We start from the raw sequence: 12,496 nt of genomic DNA on the forward strand, positions 1-12,496 counted from the left end.
ATCTTCCTGGACTTCCTGGAAGTCTATTTCCTTTGCCATATTAGGGAAGTTCTCCTTCATTATATTTTCAAATAAGTTTTCAATTTCTTGCTCTTCCTCTTCTCCTTCAGGCACCCATATGATTCTGATATTGAAACATTTAAAGTTGTCCCAGAGGTTTCTAAGCCTCTCCTCGTTGTTTTTTTTTTTAGTTCTTGTTTCATCATTCTGTTCTGGTTGAATGTTTATTTCCTCCTTCTACTCCAAATTTTTGATTTGAGTTCCAGTTTCCTTCCCTTTGCTGTTGGTTCCTTGTACATTTTCCTTTATTTCCCTTTTCATAGTCTTCACTTTTTCCTCTATTTTGCGGCCATACTCAACCACTGCTGTGAGCATTCTGATTACCAGTGTTTTGAACTCTACATCTAATAGGTTGTCTCTCTCTTCATCGTTGAGTTGTATTTTTTCTGGAGCTTTGATCTGTTCTTTCATTTGGGCCTTTTTTTTTTTTTTTTTTTTTAATCTCAGCATGCCTGTTACATAGCAAGGGGTGGAGCCTTGGGTATTCACTAGGGCAGGGCAATCCATGTCACTGCATTGTGGCACTGTTTGTTGGGGAGGGGTCTGGGAAGGAACAATGCTCCTTGCTTAGCTCTCAGCAGGCTTTCAGTCACTCTGGTACTCACAAGCAAATTATGCCCTTCTGGTGCTGATTCCCAGGTGGTGGGTTTGTGTACATTCTAGGACCCCATGGGTCTCTCCAACATACTCCTGTGAGGCTGGGAGTTTTTCCTGCAGCCTCAACCCCCGTAGGTTTTTGTAGTCTTTATTTCCCCATAACCCTGGGTTATGTGGTCTCTCTTCCCAGCGAGACAGGTCCTCCTGGTTTATCCTCACACAAATGTGGGACCACCTGATCTGCCAGCTACCACCTTGCCATGCGTCCTCTCTGCCCCAGCTGTCTGTCTCTGCCCCTCCTACCGGTCTGGATCAATGTTTCTTCTTTAACTCCTTGATTGTCGGACTTCCATACAGTTCGATTTTCTGGCAATTATGGTTATTTTTTGTTTTAAAATTTGTTGTTGTCCTTTCGGTGTACAAGGAGGCAAAGTGTATCTACCTACACTTCCCTCTTGGCCGGAAGTCCCCAGCCCTACTCTCCCTGCTACTTCTTGCCAAATTCTTCTCTGGGAAATTTAATCCAACTAGATGAAGAAACAAAGGAGTGATGGAGTGAAAGGGACAACAGAAAATATCACTGGCTGCCTGTCTCTAAAAACAGCTCCCATATAGTAAAGAAACAGCTGCATGGTTTTCTGGTGGTATGTTTCTGAGTCAGGAGAAAATAATGAGAGAGCAGCTATGGGTCTTCCTGTCTACTTGCACATGGCTTGTTCTCTCTCACAGGGTAAGTGGTGGGTATTTTTTATTTCTGTCCCATTTAAATTGTACCTCAATTTATTCATTGATTTTTTTTCAACCAGTACTTACTGAGTTCTCTAATAGTGTGCCAGGCACTCTGCTAGGTACTATTTATGTATATGTTGAACAAAACAGTGTTTCTTCTTTCACTGATGGCAGAAATGGTTTCTGGACTTTGTCAGTCATACAGTTTGGTGATGATACGATGTTTTATTTCCCTGTTCCTTTTTTTTTTTCTTAAAAAATGTTTTCTGTCAAGTTGATACAGCCTGTATTAAGAACTGTAGTATAGATAACAATTTATATCCTTTCTCCATATGCATTTTTCAAGTTGCTCTGGATCCAGGAAGTAGTTATTTGTGAATATAGTCAGTATTCACTATCCTGATCTTAAAGTATTACTTCCCCAAAACTGTCATCACAGTTCACTACCTTAAATGTCCTTATCTTAAATTTCCTTAACTTCTTAGATCAGTAAAATTATATCAGTAAAATTATCTTGTTTTATATGATGGCATGATAGCACTTTAGCTTTTACCTTTGAGGTTTTTTTTCTGAGATTCTTATCTATTTGAAACTCAAGTGATAAAGCTACATTAGGTGAGAATAGATGAAGAATTCAGTCCATTTTTAAATTATTACCTGACATTTATTAACAATAAAATTGAAGGGATTTGGTTTTTCTTACCACTTTGTACATAAGGAAACAGGTAATTTTCATATGGTTTTTGTTTTTAGAGAAAACTTATTATAGAATATTTTATGCTTATTAATACTTATTAAACTCAGTAAATATTAATGAGTTTAAACAAAACAAAAAAATCACAGATTTAGCAAATAAATGGACAAGAAGAATTACAGGGTATGCATATACCTATAAGCGTGAAATATAATGAGTAAAGCAATTGTTTGATTTTAGTGAGTAAACCTATAAGAGCAAGATTGACATAATTTGGGGAGCTAACATGTTTGTTATATAATTTGTAACTGGACCTAGCAATTACAAATCACATCTCATTTTAATTTCCTAGACTGCCCACTATTAAGAGAGAAAAAAAGTTCTCCCTGGTTGGGGCAGAATTACATTTATGATTGTAGTCATCTTGAGGGTTAAAGATACATGTAAATTTCTTGGTGTCACAGACTTGCAGTAAAAGAGGTTTGTTGTTTTTGATGAAGAATCCTTAGGGAGAAACATAGTATCTTTCTTAGTCTGTAATAAGATTAAGACTCATGTTTGTTTTAAAGGTAGTGGTCAGGATTTGAAAGTATTTTCATGTTGGCTTCACCTGTCTCAACCAGTTCATGCACACCTGGGGTTTATTGTATTACATTTGTTGTTGTATAGGGGGAGAACAGTTTCTTCTGGTGAAGTAGAGTATGTTGTTCACAGCTCTTTCACATAGGGATTAAGTCTTCTGTCCCCCACCCCAGCACTATACATACCATCTGCAAAGAGATCCCATAGCCCTAATACACATGCTGTCTTTAGCTGAAAATCAAGCTCAGAGAATTTGCTGTTCGTATTGATCCTTCAGTTAATCATGCTAGTCTTGCAGCAGCTTCCATTCACATTGCGGTAAGAAACATGGCTAATTAGTGCATTATAGTTATTTCGGAGTGGAGGTATTGCATATTAACATTGCTGAAAGATTTAAGTTTAAGTCCATTGGGCACTTGCCTTTGTACTAAATTTGATCTGTTTTCTACAGATTTGATATTACAAATTTGTTTTATTTGTGTTGTACCTGAATAAAGGGATACTTGAAATACTTTCCCAAAACTTGTAAAGCAATAAAGTTTATATAATGTAACTTTAATTTTAAACTCATAAACTCTGTGCATTTATGATAATTGATGTGTTTGTTTGTAGGGGCCACCTACAGATGCTCCTGCAGTGGATACAGCAGAACAAGTCTATATTTCTTCCCTGGCACTGTTAAAAGTAAGTATTAAATGGAGTAATTTGCTTTAAGAGAGCTTTTGTTGCTTTTACTGTATCTTTTACTTTGGAATATTTGTCACTTGAATCCTCTCAGATATAAGCTACTGTTTAGCCACATTGATAATAGAGTATTTTATTTCCACTCAAACAAAATTAGGTTCTTAATTACAAAAAAAAAAAAAAAGGCAGAGATCTCAAAGCTTTGAGTCCATACATCTTCCTTTTAACAGATGTTAAAACATGGTCGTGCTGGAGTTCCAATGGAAGTTATGGGCCTGATGCTTGGAGAATTTGTTGACGATTACACCGTCAGAGTGATTGATGTGTTTGCTATGCCACAGTCAGGAACAGTGAGTACTTTTATGGATGCCTGCTGCAAGTAAATGTGTTTCTTTTTGCCTTTCTTTTTCTTTGCAAAATAACTTTCATCACATTATGTTTTCTATTTCTGACAGGAAAAATTCATCATAATATTAACGATAGAAATTTCTAGATTGTATTGAATTAAATCACTTATGCTTTAAGTCTATAATTTCCTGTAGGTCCACAAACTGAACGCTGCTAACATTAAATCCCTTTACTCATACCTTCAGCTTAAATTAGCATAGGATACTCAGTTTATAATGTTAGTTACTCTAAAAGAGGAAGATATTAGTTTGAACACTTCAAGTCCAAAAGATTTTAGACTCTTAATTAGATTTTAATTTACATACATTATGTAATTCCCATGTTTTGTCTCCATGGTTTTTGAAATATGGCCCCTTTTTTAAATGCCCCATATATGGTGATACATAACTCTTAATTAAGCTTCTATTCAAAATGTTAAGTTGAAAAAAGAGAAATAAAACACTATGGCACCAGTACTTTTGCCCAGGTATGGCAGTTTGCTTATAGAGGAAACATACTCATACAGATTTGAAAGTCATCTGCTCTGCCTGTTTAGAATTATTTTTTATTCTTTCTGGAACAGCGATTTTTTTAAATTTATTTTTTATTTTGTTTAATGCATTAGACTTGTATAGATAGGTGTGTATTTCAATTAAAATGGCCAAAAAACAGTAACCATTCTACCTACCTTCCAAAAAACAACACCCATAATACTTCTCATCTGTTTGCTTGCCTAGAAAAATATAGTATGTATATCTTTATGATAGATTTTTTTCTCTAATATGCAATCTTTCTCTTACTGGATCTTATAAATTATCTGGGTTAAAGAAATTGTTTTTATAAAACTGTTCTGTTTGAGGCTCTTTAAATATGTTTTGATAAGTAGATGCTAGAGAAACATAAATTTTGTTTTTAAGTGATGCAGTATATGTGTATATATGTATAATAAGCATTTTAAATGAAGTAGTTACTATAGAATGTGGTTTATTTGTAAATAATGCAAAATATAGAAAAATATACAATTTTTTCTCTAAATAGTTTGTTGATTTGGATCTGCTAATTTTGTCCTGAATGTTCATTATATTTATTTTGTACACTGGACATAAAGAAATATACTACATATTAACTAAAGATTTAGATTTGAGTATTAGACTATTATTTGTATCTATCTTTTCATGTTAGAATATATAAAACACATACAATTAACTGTTAATTTCTCTTACATGTGATTCTTATATGCTTACTCATTGTAATAGAGGGATCTTAAGCTTTAATACTATTTCTGTGTGAAAGCTTGTTTGACAATATAAAATAGAAGATTTTAATCCCCATGTTTACCTATGTAGAATTTTATTTATTTATATTTTTTAAAGATTTTATGTATTTATTTTTAGAGAAGGGAAAGAAGGGAGAAAGAAGGGGAGAGTATCAATGTGTAACTGCCTCCCATGTGCCCCCTACTGGGGACCTGGCCTGCAACCCAGGTGTGTGCCCTGACTGGGAATCAAACCGGTGACCTTCTGGTTCACAGACCAGCACTCAATACACTGAGCCACACCAGCCAAGGCTTTATGTAGAATTTTAAAGTTTTTCTTCTGGCCAAAGAGTTAGCAAACTTTTTCTGTAAAGACATATGTCTGTCTCATATTCTTTTTTTTTTAACAATCTTTTTAAAATATAAAAAATATAAATAAATAAATAAACCTTTCTTAGCCTGTTGGCCTCAGATTGCATACCCCTGTTCTTGAGTATGCACTCTCAATTAGAATTCAAAATACTGTTAGTTTTGCTGGAAAGGAATTATTTATGTTAACTGGTTTAAGTAGATTGGACTCCAGTTTCTGATATCAGAAGAAAGCCTTTTGGGAGTTACAATGTCAGTGATCTATCACTAAAGGGATGGTACGAATGCCTTTGATGTTCCATGTTCTAAAATCTTCTGGTTGAACTAGCAAAGTAGTACAGCTTTTAAAAGAATTGGTTATAGATTTTCTCCAGTGGAGAATTATTTTATGAATGCTTTTATATTTGAGGTAATAGCCAACAGCATATATTTCCATTCAACCACCTAATCTACCATGTCTTTCTAACTGAAGCACTAAACTTCCTCCCCTTCCAACCCACCCATTCACCCACAAAACAACTCTGGGAAACTAATAAATTTCTTTCTTAAGTGTTTATATTACTGAGGAAAAAGTTGAAAATGCTAATTATTATAATAGCTGAATAGTAGAGCTTTGGGTGAGATGCTTATCAGTTATCAGAGAATGGCATTAGGAAGTACATTTCCTAAATAGGTCCAACCAAAAAATAGTTAATTCAGTTATTTGGTATTTCTGATATACACACAACGTACACACACATATAATATAAATACGTACATGGCCATGACTATAAACTCCTTATTTTTTTTTAATTTTATTTTACCATGGCTGTAAACTCTTAAAAGATTCTGAAAATTGTCTTAATTCATGAACTAACAGCAATTTGGTAGTTGGCAATTTTAGAAGCTTTATTGCTGATGTATGGTTTATAATTGAATGACCAGAGTGAGTATCAAATATCAGTGTCAAGACCTATAAAATTACTTTGATAGCTCAAAATAATATACCTAGGTTTTTGGGTAGCTTTTTGTTAACTTACACTGTATATAAAGTTTTGTCAGAGTTATAAAAGTAATTATTTCTCTTTTTAAACCAGGGTGTCAGTGTGGAAGCAGTTGATCCAGTATTCCAAGCCAAAATGTTAGATATGCTGAAGCAGACAGGAAGGTAAGTATTTTAAATGATCGTATAAAGGAACAATGGGAAATATTTTCAGAAATGCATCTCAAAAATTCTGGATGTTTCTGAATATCATTCCTAGGAAAAAAAGCCATGTAGTGAATGTAGAAGTATCACTGTTGGTGCTATGTACCACCTATCTAGTCTCTCTTCCATCTTGAATCAAAGAAAATGTGCCAGAAAACTGTTTCGTGTTAAAATTCTCAACCATCACATAGTAATAATCTTGTACTGTAGCTTCCCTCTGTTTAGTATATGGAGTTAGTCTCTGGTCACTTATACTTGAAAGAGACTATGTGTTCTGTGTATTTAAGAGTTGCAACTAAGTAAGATTCTGAATATTTAATTACATTTGTAGGCTTACGAGTTTTAAAGACAGGGCAAATAGAATTCACATATTCTTTAAGTTTTTCTCCCCAGATTAAACCTCTCAGTAGTTGTCATTCTCTTGCTCAAATTCTTCTACTGTGGAAAAAACTTCAAAATTAATGTTAGCAAAAGGCTCAGCAGCTGAGCAGAACAGTGCAAATTGGTTTTTGACTGAGTTCCTAGTTCTACTGCTGGTTTAATTGATATTTAATCCTTTCACAACAGTGGATCCTGGTGTCCATTGTTAAAAATATACTCTGCCTGGAAAATCCAACTCCCAGAGCTAAGGAGTTAAAGAGTAGATATTTACTTGAATGCTGAAAGGGTAAAAACTGGCTCTGAGAAAGTGTGGTAACAAGGTGAAAAACTGAAAGCCTTATCTACCACTGCTAATGTGCGTCTCTTAATGATAGCACTCCTTTGTCACACTTATTCATTTCCATGTTTTGTGGATAATATGGTGTATGATTTCAGTGTTTCTAATGGTGCTTTTTCACACCTGTGTGTTTATCATCTCTTCTTAATTTATAGCCTGTTAGTGTGTTGGTTCTTTTTATATCATAAGTGTATTCCTTACTCTGTTCTGAATAGCTGAATGCCCTCTTTGTTTCAGGCCTGAGATGGTTGTTGGTTGGTATCACAGTCACCCTGGCTTTGGTTGTTGGCTTTCTGGTGTGGATATCAACACTCAGCAGAGCTTTGAAGCCTTGTCGGAGAGAGCTGTGGCAGTGGTTGTGGATCCCATTCAGAGTGTCAAAGGAAAGGTAGAGTAGATTCTGTCTTTATTAGCATCTCCTGCCACATTCTGTTTGCAGCATTAAGTAAAAATCTATTTTCTTTCAAGCAGAATTCTTAATTACGCAAAAAGCCCTGTTTACTTTTTTAAAAACTCTAAGTTGATAAATGTGTTATTGGTATTACTTAGAGATTTGTTTCCACTTTAATCAGCTATTGTCTAATCATAACGTTTATCTTTAAATTTTTTATTTCATAGATTTAGGAATGTTAGACCATAATAAAAGCCTGCTATACACGTTTCATTAATATTTTAATAAGCATTACTCTACCTTTATTTTAAAACAGATAATACCCTATTATCTGTTTTAACAGATAATTTGGGATGGGCACATTTTAAAAATCCAGTTAAAGAGCTGTGTTTTGCAGATATTGTGCAGGACATATTCTGGAGTTGTTTATTCCAAATATTTTAGACAATGAAAACTTGCCCCAAAGACTTGGTGTCAATCATTCACATTTTTGGAGTAAGGACACACGAATAATTAAATATGCTAAATGATTCTGAAAAGAGATTAACTTGCAAAGCATATTGGGTTATAGTTGTTCTTTGTTGAGATCTTTTGTTCTTGTTTAGTTCTTTTTTTTTCTTTTTTGTTTGTTCGTTCTTTCTTTTTTTTATTTCTTTCTTTCTAGCCCCATATGCCATTTTCCTATTTCCTGCCTCATGACAGCAGGGAGCAGCTCTATTATCACCTTCACAGAGCTGTCTGCAAATGTGAGAGGCAATTCGATTTTGCTCAACCACAGGGAGAGTGGATTAGAAAAACTACAGAACATACAGAAATTGGCTAGGTGGTTACTGCTTTAAAATACTGCTGAGGTGTCTTGTTTGAGCATGTATTTCCATTGTAGTGTAGAATAATTGTTGAAATAAAATCACAATACATTTATGGAATCCTTTTTATGCAGCTTTTACAAATTATTTTTGGAGCACTTAAAAGTAAATATTAGCTTGCTATCTATCAGACCTGGAGTTTGATAGTACCGCAGATTACATTAACATCTGCTCACCAGCTCAAACAAACTAATCTGGCGGTTACAACGTGGAGTTTTTATCTGCCATGAATTTGAAGTTAAACACTTTCTGACATCACATTATTATGATGAATAAAAATTGAGGTCTTCTCTAAATCATGATCCTATTAGATGTGATTTAGCTTTTCAGAGGCAGAAACTAACCACCAAAAAATAATAGCTGATATACTAGGCCATTCAGAATGGATAGCTTCTGATCCTTGCTATTCCTGTATTTCAATTTATTTACTTTTTTTTTTTTTTTACTAAGTGTATTGTTACTTAAATGATATAGATAAAAAGATTTGAAAATCCTTGATTTTTGTCTTTAGTTTTCTGAATTAAAGTACAGGGTAATACTTGTTAAGTTTCATTCTCTGATAATTAATGTAACCTTTTTAGTAACTTATCTAAGTAATGATTCTTATTTTAGAAGCGTAACAGAAATACCTGATTAAGTTTCCCTACCACAGTGTTTACAAATAGTAATTGACGCTTCATTTTAAATACAGAGTTTTATTTTGTATCAGTGTGAGAGACTTTTTCTCATAGTTGACTCATGTGTTAGTGGCCACTTTGAAAAAGAAAATATAAACTTATATATAGTAAAATAAAGCATTCTTAAAATAGAATGTAAATAAATGAATGTGTATTTTATTTTTGGTTGTCTTGTTTATAGTTTTCTAAATGGCAGTTTTAGTTTTCAAGCCTAGTTTAAGGATTATATACAACATTGGAATTTTCATTGTTTTTAATTAAATATAATTCATATTAAAAGGATGCATTGCATTTAAAAATATGCATGTATCACATGACTGCTCTCATGTGGTAAAATGTAGCATTTTGAAAAAATATATCTAAAATTATGAAATTACAAGTATTACTGTCTAATTTTATGTCAAAATATTTTTGAAAAATTTTAGTATAAATATGTGTCACTGATGATTCACATCACTTGTTGTATCTAACATACAGATTTTTACAATTATATTACCTGAAGTAGGATCTAGTTCTTTGTTAATTACGTGACTTCATCTACAAGGTTCTGAGTATGGTTATAACTTAACATTTTCAGTGCCAAGGCCTCTTAAAACTATGAACCAAATTAAATGCTAGTAAATCCATGGCCAGTGTTCCTAGTTAAATCATTAAACTTAAAAATATAAACTTGTAAAAACTGAGTAACATAAGAGTGCCCTCTTCTTCCTTGCATTTGCTTTCTCAAAGCTGACAAAATATTTAGTAAGGCAATGGGTAGATCAAGAATTAAATATGGCAGTCTATATGTAAATGATTTAAGTTGGGTCTCTGTTTACTACATGACCTCTTTCTAGTATTTTTTATGTTTCCATTTTTATAAATCCCAACATTATCTTTTTGGGTGATGAAGTAAGCATGGATGCTTTCTTTTTAATCACAATTACTTCATAATGTGTTATTTCCTTTTGTGTGACTTGACTGTGTCTTTATGGAATTGTTGCTCTGCACCAGGTATTGTTGTGATAATTATTTCAACTTGTCTCATTTATTCTTTTCAGTAATTCTGCAGATAGACACTATGATGTTTCCACTTTATCAATGAAAGGGTAAAACAATTAGAGTCAAAGAGATTACTTTGCCCAAATCATACCATTATTTAGCAGCAGAAAAAGGATGCAAATCTAAATTTATAAAATTTAAGAGCTCAAGCTGTTTTACAAGCTCTTCAAAATTAGACAATGATGAGTGATATCATTGGAGTAACTCAGGAATGGAAGACGAGCAGAGGTCATCACAGGCCTTTTCTTAACTTACATGGATAGATCACTCCCTTCAGCATGTGTCAGTGGAGGAAGCTACACATTTTCTCATAGGGTTTCAGTAGTTCTCTGTACTACTTGTAGTAGGAATTATACATTAATTTTTTCTCATGTAGTATTTGTTGTGTTAATTTTAAAAAACAGTTTAGATTCATCCCTGTCAGCTTTTGTGACATGCCAAGGAAAACCATTGAGACCAACATAAATAATAAAATATACAATATGATAAAGAATCTATATCACTCCATATATTATATGATCCTGTCAATGTTTAAAAATGATATCGATGACAATCAATGATAATATTCATAATTTAAATGGAGAGTTGTCACATACAAATTACCAGTGAGCTCTACTCTAAACTTACCAGTGAAGTAGTTTTTATGATTCTTTTTTAGTTTATTTGTAAAACACACATACTCAAATATTTAAATCTCAGTTCTCAAGTGGCACAGTGGCACCCTCTTGCTTAATGTTTTGTTATCTTGTATATTCAGCCCACAATTTGGACTTGATCCAGCAGCAAATTTAGAAGTTAATTCAACTTGTAAGATGACTATACTTCTTCCTTAGGGCATAAAAAATAATCACTTTGTACGAAGTCATAAAGCTAGCATATAGCTATTACTACTTTGGAGAACTCATTTTCTTGTCAGGATTCCTGTCAGTAAAATGTTCAAATGTTAACTGCTAACTCCTAACAGTCTTTGTGTCCTCTATTCTGAAAGCATTAAAACATACACACACACTAATAACCCTCTAGTCCAAATAAATCTTGGTCTTCTTGAAAATGTTTTATTTAATCAGAAATACTCAATGGACTTTTAAAAATGTGATGTTTATCTGCAGATCATCACATCTGTAGGTATTTCTTAAGTATATACCTTACATACCTGCATGCTAATGATTCTGTGGTACAACATAAAGAAAAGGTGATGTCTGTCTCTCTGAGAAAATGAGTCATGTACATTTAGTGTTACTTGTGAGCCAGATAACGTTATGCCAACTGTATGCCAATAATCCTACATTGCATACTGATAGAATACAAATTACACTGATACAGCTTAGTTTCTGTAACTCAGTATTAAATTGGTTACTAGAGATGTATAATTCAACACATACTTGGAACCTTCTAGGTACTAATATGCAATAAAGTACTGCTTTCATAGGAAACGCAGTAATTGCAAATTAAATTAGAAAAAGGGAGTCATGGATATAGGCTGCACAAAATAGATGAAGCATGGACTGAGCTTTGAGGGACGGACAGGACATCACTCAGAAAAGAAGAACTAGCACCTCCGGGGAGGAATGTAGGAACAGTACCATCCCAGGTTCTGCTTACCTTTTTGTTCATTCTTCTCTCATAGATATATTAGAATGTAAAGTAAGTAGGTTTTGTTATGTTTTTAATCAATATTTTACAGAAAAAGATGGAGCTCTGAACATCTTTTAATTTTCAAGTGTCTTCAAGATACGTATTTTTCAGGAAAGTGGGTACACATTGTATTTACCAAGAAATTTTGTTATTGGAAACTTTTAAGATGGTGGAGATTTTAAACTACTTAACTAATGGTTTTGTTTTAACTTTCTATCATTTAAAAAAAATATCAGCCCTGTCTGGTGTGGCTCAGTGAATTGAGGGCCACGATCCATGTGTCTCTCATGTATCAGTGTTTCTCTCCCACTCTTTCTCCCTACCTTCCCCTCTCTCTCTCTGAAAATAAATAAATAAAATCTTTTAAAAAATAAATATATTTTTTAAAACATATCATAAAAGCAAGGAGGACATAGAGTAATGAAGAGCACAGGCTCTGCGGTCAGGCCTGTATTAGAACTTCATTTTTGTATCTTTACAGTATGACCTTGAGCAAGTTACCAAATCTTCTTGAGCCTCAAATTTGTCATCTGTAAAACAGATTTTAGTAACTACCATAATATTGTATTTTGAAATTATTTATGTAATGGTTAGCATGCACATGTCATAATAGGAGGCATGCAAT

At 33.4% G+C, this 12,496-nt stretch overlaps 1 protein-coding gene across 1 annotated transcript in view; it reads left to right on the plus strand.

Moving 5' to 3' along the window:
• PSMD14 (proteasome 26S subunit, non-ATPase 14) overlaps window positions 1–12,496 on the plus strand; it is a 93,050-nt gene that overhangs the window by 47,570 nt on the left and 32,984 nt on the right. The window contains exons 4-7 of the mRNA XM_024579834.4: window positions 3,275–3,346; window positions 3,577–3,696; window positions 6,434–6,504; window positions 7,499–7,649. Of these exons, the coding sequence (XP_024435602.1) occupies window positions 3,275–3,346; window positions 3,577–3,696; window positions 6,434–6,504; window positions 7,499–7,649 (414 nt within the window). The remainder of the gene's footprint in view (window positions 1–3,274; window positions 3,347–3,576; window positions 3,697–6,433; window positions 6,505–7,498; window positions 7,650–12,496) is intronic.

This window comes from Desmodus rotundus, chromosome 2, assembly GCF_022682495.2.
Source record: "Desmodus rotundus isolate HL8 chromosome 2, HLdesRot8A.1, whole genome shotgun sequence".
Taxonomy (NCBI): domain Eukaryota; kingdom Metazoa; phylum Chordata; class Mammalia; order Chiroptera; family Phyllostomidae; genus Desmodus; species Desmodus rotundus.